This window comes from Coffea arabica, chromosome 9e (assembly GCF_036785885.1).
Source record: "Coffea arabica cultivar ET-39 chromosome 9e, Coffea Arabica ET-39 HiFi, whole genome shotgun sequence".
NCBI lineage: Eukaryota > Viridiplantae > Streptophyta > Magnoliopsida > Gentianales > Rubiaceae > Coffea > Coffea arabica.
In genome coordinates this window covers 38,128,364-38,143,818 of record NC_092327.1, presented here as the reverse complement: position 1 = coordinate 38,143,818, position 15,455 = coordinate 38,128,364, and the positions used below count along the sequence as shown (strand labels likewise).

Genomic DNA, 15,455 nt, shown 5'->3' with positions numbered 1-15,455 from the left:
TTTAAGCCACATATTCGTACTCGTTAGCAGTCCTACTTGAACTTGTTTATTCTTGGCTTTCTTGATAAATTTGGCAATTTGATCGAAACCTGGCAATTGACGGCTCCTGCACGTATTATTATGTGGTCGTGGGATCCTGCGTCGGGATAAGACAATCCTAACCGTAGAAATAAGTTTGTTGTGGCTTGGACCATTCAAAATATCTAGCTAGGTTTTGTGTTGATTAGTTCGACGGGGCGGTCCTGTGACTTTCTTGGCATCAAAAAGAGTAGAAACCCAGTTTCCTTAGTCAACAATAATGTCCAGCATGTGGCATTCATATTCTACGATAGACCAAATTGAGGTGCCTCTCCCTCCAATTTTTCGTTTTCCTTTCCATTTTTGGCTGTCTACGCAGCCTACAAAGCAACAGGGGATTAACGTGGGAAACTTTCCAACTTCAATGTAGTATGATTCTTGTGATTCAAACAAAAAGTGTCAAAAATGCAACATCCAATTATGGAAACTTACAATAATGTTGTTCCGTTTTCAGATGCACAAGTCTGCCGACATCAAGCTAGCAAAAGAATTTTTCATCACATTTTTAGCAATTCATATGCAGCGTCTGTATCGAGAGATTTGACGAAGGATTTGAAATTCTCTCAAATCTCATATGAGCTGCTTTACGAAGTCAAAAGAATTTTTCATCACATTTTTAGCAATAATGTAAATTCTCATATGCAGCGTCTGGATTCAGTGAGAGAGATTTGACGAAGGATTTGAAATTCTCTCAAATCCCTCTAGTTGTTTAGATTACTCAGAAAAGGAGGTATTTAAATTTATAAATTTACTAAGTATTCTAGTATTTAAAATATATTTTGATAATCGGTGAATTACAAGCCCAAATGCTTCTTAAACGACCAGAGTGATTTGGGCGAATTTCAACTTCTTTCGTCAAATTCCTCAATTCTAAACCGCGCCATGAAGTTTGAAGTTTCCTTTTAAACCAGAAAATATTTTCTTTAATCTATATGATGCGTGTGTTGGTGAAACTAGCCTGTAATGATTGGATAGGGGTAGTTTTTCACAAACAAAAAATAATCCAAAATCTGTACTTTGATCGCATTGAATAATTAAAATGCATGCTTAATTTGTTTGAAAGTGATACTTCTGATGGCTGTGGAAGAGGTAATCAGCTTACCATTTCGAGTAAAACGTTGAACGTGTGTATACTATGACGAACACATTTTCAAAATGTTCAAATTAATGGATTAAGACGTAAAGCAAGATGGGTTCAACTAACGAAATGTAAAGGTGGATTCTATCATCTAACCCGACAAACGGGTGTTTGAAGGACGAATCCATTGACTGAATGTAATCATTACATTGTGAAAAAGTTGATAGTCGGGATTTTTATCTTGGGGGTAAAAAAATTAAGAGCCCGCTCTATGATCGTTGTTATTTATAAGAGTTTATATATATATATATATATATATATATATAAAATATATACTGTAATAATTTGATATAATATATATAAAATAAAAGATTGATTAAAAATTGTGCGCTGCTAAATCTATAAAGTCAATTGACTCTAGAAGGAGGAGGCCTTCTAGCAGACTCTCTATCGCTCACCAGAAGTGTCTACCACGGTTGTATGTAACATATTGAAATCTATATAATAATAAAATATCTATTCCACTTAAAAGATTGTGGAAGGAGTTAGATAGTAGTGAAAGTAAATGAAATGAGGCTCAAGAACAAGACTGCTGTCCATTGCTTTACCTACTTTATAAATTACACTACTCTTTAACAATTTGAAAGCCATATATATCCTGGGTTTGTTTGTACAGGAGATTATTTGAAATAATACTCTAAAACTAGTCATTTTGTTTGGATTAATTGTTTTCAGGAGTGTTTTTAAAAAATTTTACTGTAGTAGTGTATATGAAAAATTTTTACTATAAACTTTTACTATGGAAAGTGGTGAAATAGTTGGCTCTCATGTCATGAGATGAGATGTGGGAAAGAAAAAGTTTTACTACCAGTACTGTTTGTCCGTTTCGCTACGAGTAAAAAGAGATGGTTGTACTACTAATAATGGCATTCCATTCGAGGTAGACAAAGGCACAAAATAAAGGAAGCAGATGCTGAATTGAGAAAGTGAATAGTCTTTGAATGAAACAGTTGCCTGAGGCCTAACCAGAAATAGTTAAAAAGTACATAAATTAATCATAGAATTGTATTCCTTTTTGGACGAAAAGCAGAAGCTGGAGGAGAATCTTAACATATCCGATCCGGGTGTGTAGAAGATTAAAAAGTGCAGCGGATTGGGTTTTTTTTTTTTTTTTTTTTTTGGTTCGTAAATTTAATCAAGTTTGGAAGTTGCAGATTCTCATACCATCCCTGTAACAAATTAACAACCACACCACACCACACCCCTCACAGATTCCTCTCTCTTTCACTCTCTCTCTCTCTATATGTATATATATATATATATATATATACACTAACAAAAACACAAACACACACACTCATGTCTCATGACTCATGATATAAAATAAAATAACGTAATTGAAAAATAAACCAGTTGCCACGTCGGGCTGTCTCAACTCTTTCCCTTACTAAACTACCCTACGCGGTAAAGTGGTAGGGGTAGGACTACCCTACATGCACAAAATCGATGACCACAACCAATTTGCCTGACCATTTACTTGAGAGTGTAATGCACGTAAAACCTTAGAAATTTTGCCTTGTGAAAATTGATCCATCTCAATTTACCAAGACAACCTAGCTGATTTTTCCGAAGAATAAAAAGAGGATTTTTCCGTCGTATCATAGATATAAATATATTTTTGAAACCAATTTATAATTTCAAATACATCACATCACAAAATGGTGCTATAATATTATTTTAATTTTTTTTTGTTTTCAGTAGTATAATCTTCTATCCAAACACACTGTTCCTTTCCTTCCGAGTGTCAATAGACAGGCTGAATCTGAGAATTCCATATGCAAAAGTTCTTTTAACCAGGCATAGTTGCCTAAAATTTGAGGAAAATATTATAGGTTTTCAAATATTTATATCATCTCAATTTTTTTAAAAATTAGCAATTATATTTTTGTCACGTCATATTCAGAATTTGGTGTTGATGCTTTGCCTTTAACGATTCAGCATATAATTTCACGAACACATACAGGGCTATTTTAACAATTCAGTAACTTCTACATAAACTAGAAAGTTTTTTTTATATATATATAAGAAAGATAATGTATAAATTAAAAATATATTATAACGATTTGATTTATATGAAATAAAAAGATGGTATAGAAACGTATTCATAAAAAAATAAACATTTTTTTTGGAGAAAGAATGTCAATCCAAACAAGTCACATCACAAATGAGTGAGTACATGGTAAAAGGTTTGCTAAACTCCATTCCTAGCTCTAGCTCTCTCCTCCTTAATGCGTCTCTCCCTACAGCCAAAATGTTATCCACCATGTACGCACACTTGGGCATTTTCCTCTTCTCTTCTCCTCCACTTTTCCTCTCTATTATCACCAAACTTCATAGCCCCTAATCCAACTCCCCTCCCTTCCCCTCCCCAAATATCCTCCCCACCTCCTCTATATCTCTCCCTCTCCAGAGCCCATGGGTTTCTTGTAGTGTAATGAAAGTGTGAAACCTCCAAAAACAAACAAAACTGGACCAAAAACTTCTGCCATCAGCTCCACAGCTTCCAATTCTACCAACAACAAGACCTTGCACAACCCACAACCAAGAACAACACCAAAACCAATACCAATACCCATCTCTCAAAAACTCTCAAACCATACATCTTGAATATATAGATATAGATAGCTACAGCTTACAAGATACAAGCCTCCAACTATTTTATAGGTAGACTAGGCTAGAGTAGCCTTGCCGCCCCAACCCTTTTTATTTTTATTTTTCTTTTTTTCTGGGGTTGGGTTGGGGGTGGAGACTAGACTCTAGAGAGGGCAATTTCTTGAATTTTGTGTGGTCATCTAACTGCCTGAAGTCTGATTCTGAACCGCCCAGCTGCTGCTTTTGTGATTGATATATACTTACCCCTCAAGGGAGTCTGTCTTACCATTTTATTTTTCCTCTCTCTTATATGGTTATATTCTCTCTTCTGATCAGATCTTTCTCTCTCTCTCCCATGAGCATGTGATCCTTCTGAAAAGGTACTTATCTGAAACTAACAACAGACACCAGAAAATCATTACCTACAGACAAATCCCAATAATACTACTGTAGTATTCATTGATTGATAATAACAAAGAAAGAGAAAGAAGAGAAGAGGAGGAGGAGAAAATGTTGTTGGATCTGAATATTGATGCTGATGCTGCAGCAGCAGCATCAGTGGACTCAGCTTGTGATGAAACCGACCCTTTTCCTTGCCCCGTCAAAACCACCGCTGCTGCTACTGCTACTTTGTTAACTGATCATGATTCCGGGGCCTCATCGTCCGTCCTCATCATAGCCGACGAAGAACCCAACAGCTCCTCCCCACCGACTCATAACCAACCCCACCACCGTTGCACAACCACCACTCTCAATTTCTCCATCCTCAACACCACTGGGGAAGACCATATCATCCAAATTCTTGACAATGATCAAGATTTCGACAATGATGATCATCGTCAAGGTTTGATGACTAGGCAGTTTTTTCCTGTTGTCCCCAACAATGACCCATTCCCGTTCCCCACCACGACCACGACGACGACAGCCAGGCCTCCACAATGGCTCAAACTGTCCGTGCCGGAGGCCGCCGCTGCTGGGGAAATTGGTGGGATATATAACAAGGGTCAGCAGCAGCAGCAACAACAACATCAGCTTGGTCAGCCGTATCAGCAGCACCAAGTAGCTGGAGGCGGTGCGAAGAAGAGCAGGAGGGGGCCTAGGTCGAGAAGTTCTCAGTATAGGGGTGTCACGTTTTATCGGAGGACTGGCAGATGGGAATCCCATATCTGGTATCTGTTCTATGCTACACTTTGCAGTTTACAGGAAGAAAAAAACCCATCCCCCCAACCATACCGTGTCAATGGCTTCTTGGGACTTTGTTGTTTGTGTTACAGATGTATTCATATTTTGCGAAAATCAAGCTGTTTGTGGGAATTTATTTTCTACATAAACTACTGCTCCATATGGTATCGTTTATTGTGCCGACTTCTTTTCTTTTATGTGTGTGATTGTCTTAAACTTTAATTACGTGATCTTTCTTTTCTTGTTTTTCTTTTCTTTTGCTTATTTACCCTTCATGCATTTAGGGGTAGAATCGGAATGGTAGTGAGAAGAGGGGTTTTCTTCCCCCTTGCTTTTGGGGAGCGGGGGTTTTGGGAATGATAATCGAGCTTTCAATTTCATAATTATGGAAGAGTGTTTTGACAGCTACATCTCAGTTATAAATTGTGTGCAAGGATTCTTTGCTGTCGATTTGTTTCTTGGTAAATTCGTGAATGACTAGGGTAACGTCTAAACTGCTTCTTCTCTATCGTCTCTTTTTTATTTTGAATTTTGTGGGACTCTAAATCGATTAATTTTGATGACAGTATGGGATAGTTCTCTGATAGTATTCATAGGACTAGTATGCATTTCTTTGTCTTAAACATTTGGGCCTCCTACTCCTCCTTGATTGTAATTGTATCTTTTGTTTGTGGCATTATGAACAGGGATTGCGGGAAACAAGTGTATTTAGGTAAGCGGCTTAAGATACTGATTTACGACTCATGTAAGTCTTTTCATTATTTTGCGATTTTAATTTGTAGTGCATTTGCTTTTTCAGGAGGATTTGATACAGCTCATACTGCAGCTAGGTAATCATCTTTTTTAGGGAAAAGAATAACCAATAAAAGAAAAATGTTTCTAGTACTTTCAAGTTGATCTTGCTACGAAAAGCTCATTTTACAAGTTTTCGCTCCCTACTTTCCTAGCTGATTTTAACAATTATTGTTCAGAGCGTATGATCGAGCAGCAATCAAGTTTCGAGGTGTTGATGCTGACATTAATTTTCATATCAGCGATTATGCAGACGATTTGAAACAGGTTCACTTCTGCTGATAAATTTCTAGCATCAGTAAGGTCAGATAATGCAAATAATGCAACATGCGTTCCATGTTAACCTTCATTAAGTTGATGTACAGATGCAAAACTTGGCAAAGGAAGAATTTGTTCATATTCTTCGTCGTCAAAGCACTGGATTCTCGCGCGGGAGCTCAAAGTATAGAGGAGTTACCCTACACAAATGTGGTCGCTGGGAGGCTCGGATGGGCCAGTTTCTTGGTAAAAAGTACGTGTCCAGTAACACTACAAATTCTAAGCTGCTTTTGGTTGGCCACATGTAAATATAGAAGCAGTAGTCTCATCCTTTGTACATGAAATTACCAAACCTGTAAAAATGTTAATTTCCCAACGATTGTTATGCACACTATTTTGCATGGATATTACTTTAGATGGTTTCGAAAATAATGCTTGAGGGCCCATTCTTCATCATATGAGATAACAACGGTTGGCTGCAGGTATATATATCTTGGGTTATTCGACAGCGAAGTAGAAGCTGCAAGGTCCTTAACCATAAATCAAACTCCTTGAGACTGATTTTCTCACTCTGAAATGAAAAATATAGTTTTTATTGGGCTTCATCCAACAATATTTCCATTTTGTATTTTTCCAGGGCATATGACAAAGCAGCTATCAAATGCAATGGAAGGGAAGCAGTCACGAACTTTGAGCCTAGTGCCTATGAGGGGGAGATCAGTGGAGCTGCCAAAGATGGAGGTATGCTGATCGTATACGTATTTTGCTTTCTCTTCATTCAACCCTTTCATCACATGATTGAAAGGAGCAGGCTATTGACGTGGTACGGTTTCTGTTCTTGACCCACAGATGCAGGTAGAGGTGACAATCTTGATCTCAACCTGTGGATTTCTCCAGCTTCAGATGGGCAGAAGGAAATTGGTGATTCAAAAAGTTCCTGTGCCCATTATGCAGCTTCTGATGACAAAATGATAAAGGTATCTCTTCATTGAAGTGATTAGCAATTGAAGTTCTTTTCTTTGTTGTTTATACTTTAATCTTAAGATTTATCCAGAAGAAAAGATGAACTGCTTCCAAGCTTTTGGTAGTCTTACAATCGTTGTAAGAGCCATGAAATCTTTTTCTACTGTTTTAGGAACTTCGAGAAATTCTGGTACTCAGATTATCTTCTCCTATTCCTTGGCCTCCTTAAAAAATACTTCGACAGGTGGAGAACTCCTTCAATACTCCTGAATATCTACCAATGGCATCGCAAGATTCTTCAGTTTGGACCCACACATATTCTGGTTTTGGTCCAAAGAATGAGGTAATTCTTTACTAACATGATGTCCGTGAACAGTTTTTCATTATACCATATAGGAGCTATTTCTAACTTTCAAACTTCAGAAAATTTAATCTCTTATATATATATAAAGTTGAAAAGTAAATTTTGTGTTGTTTTACCAATCAGTTCAAATGCATCTTCAATTGTTATTTTATTGAACTACTTTCAGAAGAGTGAATGGTCCTCATGCTTCTCCATTTTTCTTGAAGTAAAGGCTTGACTTTAGACGATTCTTTTTCTTTCAACTTTTTATGATTCTGGGTTGTGGTCAAGATGAAAACAAAACAAAGAGATAAATCTGGTTTATCTTCATAAACGTGATGTTAAGACATGAAAATCCATTTGACAGGAAAGAGCAAGGAAAATGAGGCCTGAAGGCATTCCGATACCAGGATTATCAAACTGGCCATGGAAAATGCATTGCCATGGTGTGATCACCTCGGTGCCTTTGTTTCCTTCTGCAGCATCATCAGGATTCTCCACAGTGACTGCCACTTCAACCACGCTTGTGTCAACGAATGCCCCAAATAAGATTGTCCACACCTCTGCCTTCCAGCACCCTCCTTTGACCCTTAATTACAATTAGCAAGCATCATCATGAAGTACAACCTCTTTGAACAACGTTTGTTGGGGCTTGGAATTCAGCTGGCAAAGGAATCCACTCTGTTCAGTGCGGGGTTTCATTTCTTCTATGATTCATGCATATATGATAGAAACAAAGATATTTTGAACATATACAATGGGGTATAGGTTAGTGCAAAATTGTGTAGAATTGCTGCCATGAGAATTGTTGTATAGCCATTCACACTGTTTGGAACGTGGAAGTGCTCCACTGACTGCAAAGAAGCACGGCTTCTCTTGAGCAAAGAACTCAAGCTGGTTCAGTCCTGCTTGACCTATACAATGTTACCTATACTACAAATGGAAACTTGAGGTATGCCAAAGCTCATACTTCTAACTGGTGGTTTAAAGTCACTCTTTTAACTGCAAAATGAAACTCGTGGTTTTTGCTCAGCCTGGTTTTGCACGGTGTTGTTTTACCGTTGCTCTAGAGAGTTTTCTTGAATTTGTTGTGGTGAAGATTCATCATGGAGTATACGAAGAAATAGCAACCGACACAGATCCTCCAGAACTCAGGAATTTGAGGGATGGGGCTACTTTAAACTTCCATCAGCTATTAAACACTTCAGCATCCAATTCTTTTGCATCCAAACAGAAAGAATGCCAAATAACAGAAGCTCCGTATTACATCAAGGTCCTAAATCAATTGTGCACCAATGAATTGCTGTGGAATGTGTGGGAAATTTCATCATCAAAAAAATCAGTCGTTAATTGCTTCCGGCGCCTTCAACAATATTTGAAAGAAATAAAAAAAAAAAAAGATAAACGCTGCTGCAGATAAGAGATTGGGCAGTTCTAAGTGCAATTGCAAGCCCCACTCCAATGCTTCACGCATTTTTTTTTCCCAGAGTAATCCTTCAGCAGTTTTGCTGTGCTCAAGCAGGCTACTGAGAGCTTGTCTACCCCCAATGCAATAAGGAACCTTTAGGCTTTATTTGATTAGTAGTAGGAAAGTTGCGCAGGAAGCGAAGTATATATATATATATAAAGAGAAAATCACTTTCTTGTGTATATATGTTTGTTTGATAGGAGAAATTTTGATAGAAAATGGATGGTTAGCGGCACTATATTGTAAATAATCAACAATTTTCCTCCAAAATCCTGCAGATTTTGCAGGACAATAAATGCAGAAGAGTGAAGAAACATTGCCTAACTTTCCTTGTATTAAAAACAAAAAAAAAAAGAGTAACTTTCTTTCACTTTTCCATCCTGTTCACTGCAAACAAACACAAACTTAGGCTTTCAGCATGATTGATTATCTTTAATGTACAGAAACCATGATCCATTGGGGTGTTTTATGATAAACAGGTAGGACCTAAAATTTGGGTTAACTGTTTGCAATTGTAATCATGGTAGTAAAAAATCATATTTTAAGGGCTTGTCTATCAATGGAGAGCAAAGAATGGCCACTGACTACAGTGACCTTTCTCCTTTTCTCCATGGCATTGGCACATGCTTAGATTATATTCTCATTCCGCCCGTCCCCTTCTAAGGTCCAACCAAGATCAATGTATTGAAAAACAATATGCTTGTGTCATATGCATTTAAAAGAAAAGTAATGAACTGTCTCCCCCTTTTTGTGTGTGAAACAATGATCAGTAGCTGCATTTGGACGGAGGGATTTGACAAAGAATTTGAAAACCTCTCAAATCTTTTTTATTGTTTACATTATTTAAGAGGCACTCAGATTCATAAATCGACAATTATTCTAGTATTTTTAAAATATATTTAGATAATTGATGAATTATAAAACTAAATGTACTTTTACTGATCCAAACAACTAAAGCAATTTTGGTAAATTTCAAATCTCTCATTTTCATCCTAGGGAGTAATATATCATATGTTTAGGAAGTACAGAAAGATGAAATGACATGGGAATTAATCACACGCAGACCAGTCTGATAAAGAAAATGTAGTGTCACAGCAGCCTTATACTGAAGGCAAAGCCTCCAATTTAATTATGTTGAGATCAGGCAGTTGCTTCTTATTAGGCGTAGTAGAGCTTGTTACATGATCTTGCAACATGCATATGCCTTGAGGATGAAGAGCATGGCTCATCCCAATTCCATGTGATTTCAAGGGATCCGAAGAGCTCAGCACTGAGATTAAAACAAGCGGACAAAGATTAAAACAATTCATTCTGATAACTTCTAACAAAGAAAGACTGATCATTTGGCAGTAGAATTTACCGCGATACGCTTTTTTAACGCTGCTAAAAACTCCTTTGGATCAGCTTTTGTCACTTTATAAGCCTCAATCTTATCAATTTCCTGTTGCAGAAGCAAGTTAAATAGGTAATAACCAACTAAACTGCTTCCAGTCCCAACAACAAAAAAAAATGCAATGAACCCTTGAAGATGTACTCTTCTCCTAACCAAGGGATTGTACAGAATTTCACTTTCAGATCAAGGATATCATATCAGCATGAAATTCAAAAGCAACTATGTGTATGAATGCAAGTGGAAGATTCCTATCTCCAAGCATGCCCCAATTTCTTTATGGTATAGTCATTTCAATTCATGCCTACTTGGAGGATCATTAACATACTTAACTACAAACAGGAGCTGCATGTAAATAATGCTTCCAGTTTATTCCTGATAATTTTGTACATAATTTTGCATGGGGAAAGTCTAAGAAATTCTGTGATTACCTCAATCCAAGCTGCCAGTTTTGGCCTGCCCTCTGTAACATCGTACTTCTTCACATCCGACGCGAAGAGTTGGAACCTTTCAACAAAGGGCGCATAAGCTACATCCACCTGAATTTGCGCAGAGAAAAAGATGAATCAACCTATGCTTCTTCAAGATAACATAAATACAACTTCATATCCCTATCATAATGCTTGACGGAAGAACTTCATTAACAAGGTATATGTGAACAAATAGAAGTTCCCAATTTTGCTCTTACAAGACTGAAAGTTCCGAGGAAGAAGGGACCATCATCGAATTTGCCAAGGGCATTCTCGAGGTAATCAAAAGCAGCACCTGATCAAATAATGCACTTTAGCATCAAAGTTTACAGGAATTAGCAGCCAAAATACATGATCACTCAACTTACCAACTTCACCGATTCCATCTGCTCTGAAAGAAGAAAATCCAGCTCCATTAAAGGAGTCGGAGTAGGACAACAAATGTTCTGCAAACTCTCTCTTAGCGGGGTCCTACATATTTGGTCAGAGAACTCAAAATACAACCCACTGCAGAATGCAGACTAAGAGCAGCCAACTTAGCTCACCAAAATTTAACTAGAAAATTGTTATGAATCTTACGTTAGGAAGAAGTGAAGGACCTTCAAAGTTTTCATCGAGATATTTGATTAGATCAAGAGACTCTCCTTTGACTTCATTATTATGTACCAGAGCTGGCACCTGCTTGATAATGGAGCATAAGAAAAACCCCATGTGATTGATACAAAGTAAACTACATGTAATAATTGGCTGCTGAAATGAGAAATGAAACTTTCATCTCAATTTCAAATATTAGGTACAGTTGGTTATCAAGAAATCTATACATATCAGTCCACAGGAATTATTTATAAACCAATTGAAATTTCCAGGCTGACGCAAGCAGCCATGGCTCCTCAAACAGTACAAAAGTTTCTGGCTGGTTTTTGTGAACATTTAGCATGAGTCTGATATTGCCGCAGAACAATTAGCATCAGAGATCTCACACAACATGGTGAAATTAAATAATACCCAACCTTGTTTGCTGGGTAAACTTTCTCCTTGTACCAGGCTGGCCTATTCTCTAGGTCCATAGCGATCAATTTTATTTTATCTTGCAATCCCTGCAAACGCAAATCAGAAATTCACAAATCTGATTATTAGATCAAGCAGAATCACCAAGGTCCACAAGAAGTCCCCAACAAACCTTATAATTCCTTGTGATCCACACACGTTGTGCATACGGGCATATGTAGGCTGTGAACAACCTAATATCAAGAAATGAAATATCGTAGTGTCAAAATATTATCATACTCAAACGAACAATAGTCACTGTAAGATTTCCATGTTGTGATCCAAAAATTTTGGAAATGACCAAAAATTTCGGTTTCTTCCAGTTCGATGCACATATTGTTGAGATTTTATCCATGTCCCTCGTTGATTCTCAGTTCATGTGTAGGCAGGTTAATAACTTTTTGATCTAAATCACTGGGCCAAAATGCTTAATCCAACTTTACTAATATCCTTGATCAATCCGATGTAAGATGCAGGCCACTTGCATTAAAATGAACCAAACTGAGACAAAGTCAATAAAACAAGAAAAAGCGGTGCCATTGATGATTCTCTTGGGATTAAGCACTCACTTGGTGGTTCCGTCAAAGATGTCAGGAGGTGGTTCTGAGGAAGAATCAAGCGAAGGTGGAAGCACCTCTTTGACACTACGAAAACAAAACATACCCAAATCAGTAACAAGATCCAAAATTAAACACACCGAAGCATTCAAGATAAAGAAGAAACAGTGAACAAACAAAAGTTGGGATTTAATTACCCAGAAGCCATTGCTGAAGCTGACAGCGAAGATATTCCGAAAACTTTTTATCTTGCAAAGGAAGAATTGGATGGTGGTAGCAGTAGCAGTAGTACAAGGATTCTTATATTGCCATGATGATTGCTTAATTTCAAAGTGGCCACATAACATTCATATTTTTCACGTGTGTTTGCATCCCAAAATCGTGCTTTGACTACTTGAAATGCGGACTGTGTTGCAAATCTTCGGATCTGAACAACTGATAGCCATCCATTAAGTGATAGACCATCTGGTCTTGGGCTTCATCCGGAACTCCAAGTCTAGTGGTCGAATCCCACTTAACTCCGGGTGCGCTTGGGGTGGCGGTGTACTTGGGTGCAAAGGATTAGTCGGGCCGCCTTCGGGTCTTGACCCGAACACCCCTGTATTGACAAAAAAAAAAGATAGCCATCCATTAAGAATTTAAGATGTAGGTCAGGTATTAAATTTTTTAAAAGAAAAAAAATTAATTAAGAAAAGTATATATAGATATAAAATAAAACAATAATAATTAGTGTGTGCATTCAATAATTAAAGACCCTACTTTCTCTTCATTAAAGAAAAAGGCCAACTCCTGTATGTAGGTTGGTAAGGTTGGTATCTCTTTTTTCTTTTTTTTTTTTGACAAATTATTGGCTAAAATACTTTTTAAAAAATTCTCAAATTTTGGTACTATTTTGGGATTTTTTTAGTGTTACTTATTGAAATTTTTTTTGCACAAAAATTAATTATTTTTTTTAACCGACTCAAAAAGCATGCATGTAATTTTTTTCATGTAGTGGTACGCAAAAATCGTGAAGTCAAAGGAGATTGGTAACATATTACAAAGTTGCTAGCTGAAAAATAAACTCTTGAATAGTAGATGGACACAAGAACAAAGAACACATTGGAGAGACCTTGGATACATACATTTTTTTTTTGTTTGCTTTAATTTCCTTAGCTACACATACATTTATGTGTGTGTACGTACATATCTACATAATCTCAAGTCCCAAAAAAAAAAAAAAAAAAAAAGGAAAACACCTTCTTGTACATTTCCCGACGTTAGGATAATGATAATTTTGTCTAAAGTTCTAATACGTAGAAATATAATAGAGGCAATTTCGAAACATTTGTAATTTGTAACAATCAAACATAAATTTTGACCAATGAGGGGGTAAGGTGCTCAAAATTAAACATTAGAGGGTAAAGTAGTTTTGAGAGCAAGCATTAAGAGCATTTACTGCCATAGTTTTTACAAGAAATCTATTTCCAGGATTGCTATCCATGCAACCAAAGTGAGAACTAAGTGATTATTTGGAGGAGGGATGAATTGGGTGATTTTGAGGAATGGAGTGTAAGTTTCGGGTTTCGGGTTTCGAGACCTTCTACTTATGCTAAAAAAAAAAGTGATTTATTATATTATCATTTGTGTTTCCATCAGTAACAATCGCAAATTTGGCTGGCATAGGAATCGAATCCGCAGACAGGTCTTGCCTGATGACTTGGTCTCCAAGAAGAATTTTAACAATTTGCAAATTTAATTCAGTTGGTGATTCTTGCTGTTTGAGGTATCTTGAGAAAAGAATTCAACAGCTGTTAAGTGATGCTGCTACGTGTAAGCATCATGCTCCCAAACTCAAAGCATCTATTGCCAAACCCAAACCCAAACCCATTTTTATGTAGTAGATCCGAATTCGATCCGTATGTCCGACGGGTCTTGACCTTTGAGTCTCGGAACTAGGTCCAGGTTTACCAGAAAAGAAAAAGTTCAAAGTTAAACATTTTAAAATTAAATCCAAAACCAATCATAAATCCAATAAATCAATTTACAAAGTCATTACTAAATTATTAATTTGGTAAAAGAATGTATGTAGAAATATTTATATTTTATAATTACTAATATATTGTTCGGGTCCGGATCGAATATTGGTCGGAATCTTATATTCTGTATCCGACCCCTTCTTTTTGTTAGAGTAAACAGGTCTGAGTCCGGGTATCGGAATTATATTTTTCAGCCCAAACCCGAAAAAATTTATCTGACCCGAGTCGGGTCTAGGTCCAAACCCGACCCATTGACACGGTAATGCTTCCATTTGCCATTACATTGACGGACTTAATAGTACTTCAAAACCTTATTCATGTTTCTTGCCAAGGACTAATATATCATGCTACGGTCAAATGCACAAGAAGATAAAAGGACACAGTAAATTCTCTACAGACCAGCCGGATAACGAAAATACAGGTGTTACAACCTTAAACTGAATACAAAAAGTATAGATGTTAAATATAACAATAATATGTCTATTGACTTGAGACAGTTACTCTTGTGACAGGCGCTTGAGATGTGATCCAGCAACATGCTTATGCCTTGATGATGAAGAGTGTAATTATCCCAATTCCATGCGAGATCAAGGGATCCGAAGAGCTCAGAACAGAGCCTAGATACGATTATAAAGGTCAAAGAAATTCATCCTGAGGAACTTCTAGCAAAGGTTGAATCTGTAACAAAACAGAAATCATTTGCTAGCAGAATTTACCTTAAAACGTCTTTTCAGAGTTGCTAAAAGCTTGTCAGGATCAAACTTTGTCGCTGTATAAGCCTTAATCTTATTAACTTCCTGTAAGAGTGAAACGAGTAGGTAACAAACAACTCAAGTGCTTCCAGTCCCAAGGAAAATGCAATGAGCTCTAAAGTATGTACTCCTCTCTTAACCAAAGTGATGTGTCAACAATAGTGCAAAATATCACATTCAGATCATGGATGCCATGATCGGTATGGAATTCAAAAAAAAAATGATACGTATGAAGATTATTCTGTCCAATATGCCGAACTGTTTTGTGAGACCAAGTCATTTCACTACATGCTTGGAGGATCATTAAGAATTGAAGGACTTAGATGACAAATTAAGATCTGCACTTGAACAATGCTTCCAGTTTCTCCCTTAAAATTTTTCTAAATGATTTTTGTAAGGGAGACTGC

General features: G+C 36.9%; 2 protein-coding genes and 1 long non-coding RNA gene across 5 annotated transcripts; 1 reads left to right on the top strand and 2 right to left on the bottom strand.

The window, feature by feature from the left end:
* The first annotated feature begins 3,408 nt into the window (after window positions 1-3,408).
* Window positions 3,409-8,378, top strand: LOC113710472 (APETALA2-like protein 3). Of its 3 annotated transcripts, none has more exons than XR_003452882.2 (10): window positions 3,409-4,977; window positions 5,677-5,702; window positions 5,790-5,820; window positions 5,962-6,049; window positions 6,148-6,293; window positions 6,523-6,567; window positions 6,678-6,781; window positions 6,890-7,017; window positions 7,176-7,346; window positions 7,714-7,780. XR_003452882.2 is itself a non-coding variant. In XM_027233502.2 (10 exons), exons 1-10 carry the CDS (start codon window positions 4,319-4,321, stop codon window positions 7,948-7,950), a joined length of 1,563 nt encoding a protein of 520 aa, XP_027089303.2. In that variant the 5' UTR covers window positions 3,412-4,318; the 3' UTR covers window positions 7,951-8,378. The 3 variants fall into 3 exon arrangements, 2 of the variants coding, with proteins under 2 accessions (XP_027089303.2, XP_027089304.2); XM_027233502.2 differs by having other exon boundaries at window positions 3,412-4,977; window positions 7,248-7,346; window positions 7,714-8,378; XM_027233503.2 differs by lacking the exon at window positions 6,523-6,567 and having other exon boundaries at window positions 3,414-4,977; window positions 7,248-7,346; window positions 7,714-8,378.
* Window positions 8,379-9,774: 1,396 nt separating this feature from the next.
* Window positions 9,775-12,798, bottom strand: LOC113710473 (glutathione S-transferase L3-like). The gene is made up of 10 exons (XM_027233504.2): window positions 12,476-12,798; window positions 12,291-12,365; window positions 11,855-11,915; window positions 11,685-11,771; window positions 11,254-11,352; window positions 11,043-11,145; window positions 10,893-10,969; window positions 10,636-10,743; window positions 10,175-10,255; window positions 9,775-10,084 (listed from the first exon to the last, which is right to left on the bottom strand). Exons 1-10 carry the CDS (start codon window positions 12,484-12,486, stop codon window positions 10,079-10,081), a joined length of 708 nt encoding a protein of 235 aa, XP_027089305.1. The 5' UTR covers window positions 12,487-12,798; the 3' UTR covers window positions 9,775-10,078.
* A 1,905-nt stretch (window positions 12,799-14,703) lies between these two features.
* LOC140014744 (uncharacterized) lies at window positions 14,704-15,131 on the bottom strand. Its single transcript, XR_011821379.1, has 2 exons — window positions 15,013-15,131; window positions 14,704-14,913 (listed from the first exon to the last, which is right to left on the bottom strand). It is a non-coding gene; the product is annotated as an uncharacterized lncRNA (long non-coding RNA).
* Window positions 15,132-15,455: the final 324 nt, after the last annotated feature.